This window comes from Spermophilus citellus (assembly GCF_964194105.1).
Source record: "Spermophilus citellus genome assembly, chromosome: 10".
Lineage (NCBI taxonomy): Eukaryota > Metazoa > Chordata > Mammalia > Rodentia > Sciuridae > Spermophilus > Spermophilus citellus.
The window spans coordinates 118,952,018-118,953,574 of record NC_138197.1 but is presented as its reverse complement, the minus strand read 5'-3'; the positions used below and the strand labels follow the sequence as shown (position 1 = coordinate 118,953,574).

General features: G+C 57.7%; 1 protein-coding gene across 1 annotated transcript; it reads right to left on the bottom strand.

Moving 5' to 3' along the window:
• Positions 1-233: 233 nt before the first annotated feature.
• Positions 234-950, bottom strand: ASCL1 (achaete-scute family bHLH transcription factor 1; the record flags this gene model as incomplete). Its single annotated transcript, XM_081311900.1, has 1 exon — positions 234-950. One exon carries the CDS (start codon positions 948-950, stop codon positions 234-236), a length of 717 nt encoding a protein of 238 aa, XP_081168026.1.
• Positions 951-1,557: the final 607 nt, after the last annotated feature.

Below are 1,557 nucleotides of genomic sequence, written 5' to 3'. Positions count from 1 at the left end.
AGGCAGTGTTGAAACCAACAAACTAGAATTTGAAATGCCATACTTTAACAAATTCTTTAAATAAATAAATAAATAAGACCTTCATGTCCGTGAAGTCAGCCTCGCCTTTCACAGACACTCAACAGAAGGATGAAGGACCAAGACTAGAAGATCACCTCAATTTGTCCACCCCCAAATGCAACCTACCTGCTTCCAAAGTCCATTCACACCAGGGCCAGACAAGCCCGAGCCCCTCAGAACCAGTTGGTGAAGTCCAGCAGTTCTTGCTCCTCAGGGCTGAGAGGATCATAGGAGCCTTCGTCGGACGAGTAGGATGAGACCGGAGAACCGGCCATGGAGTTCATGTCGTTGGAGTAGTTGGGAGAGATGGTGGGCGACAGGACGCCAGCCTGGAAGGCGGCGCTCACCGCGTCGTGTTCATCCAGCAGCTGCTGCAGCGCTCGGATGTACTCGACCGCCGAGCGCAGCGTCTCCACCTTGCTCATCTTCTTGTTGGCCGCACCATTGGGGACGTGCTCCCGGAGGGTGGCAAAGCCCAAGTTGACCAATTTGACACGGTTGCGCTCGCGCTCATTACGGCGCGCCACGGCTGCCGGCTGCTGCTGCGGCAGGCTATAGCCGAAGCCGCTGAAGTTCAGCCGGCGTTTGCAGCGCATCAGTTCCGGAGAGGACGAGCGCTGTCGCTTGACTTGCTTGGGCGCTGACTTGTGACCGCCCCCTGAGGGCTGGCCGTCGGCCGCGGGGCTCAGCTGTGGCGCCTGCTGCTGCTGCTGCTGCTGTTGCTGCTGCTGCTGCTGCTGCGCGCTCTGAGCTGCCGCTGCAGCGGCTGCTGCCGCCGCAGCTGCAGCCGTGGCAAAGAAGCAGGCTGCCGGCGGCAGGAAGGGCTGCTGGGGCTGCGGCTGGGGCTGCTGGCCGGCGCCGCCGCTCTCCATCTTGGCAGAGCTTTCCATGCGCAGCGGCGGCCAAGGAGTCGCAGGATCAGAGTGAGCCCGGATGCAAGGTGCGGGGCAGGCGAGGGGTAGAATCAGAACTTGGGTGCACGAAAGGAGAGGGAAGAAGGGGAGAGAAAAAGTGGGAGCCCAGAGGGAAGTTTTTTAAAAAGCAAAATCCCCGGGAGATTTCTTAGGGAGCAAAGAAGGTGCAAATGATTTTTCTCCTCCCTCTTTGCCTCCTCCTCCTCCCCTCCTCCTTTCGCGGGTTGGCTTTGGGAGCCTCGCGTGGCGCTCGCGTGTGAGTCTGTCGCTAGCGCCTTCTTGCTATTAAAAAAATAAGAAGGAAGGAAGGAAGGAAGAAAAAGAAAAAGGAAGAAGTAGCCAAAATCAGTGTTGAGTGAGCTCTGCGGAGTCTTGCGTCTCCAGATCCTCTCTACCTAAAGGTCGCGGTCTCTTGCGCCCGGTCCTGGTCTCTCAGCCCTGGCTCAGGCTGTTTTTATTATTTTGTTAACCCCCTTTCTTTCTTATTTCCTTCTTTCACTCTCTCTCCCTGACCGTCTCCCTGTCGGTGCGCCTTCCACGTTCCCTGGCCAGAAGTGAGAGTGCTGGGCGGCCGGAGCGCAGC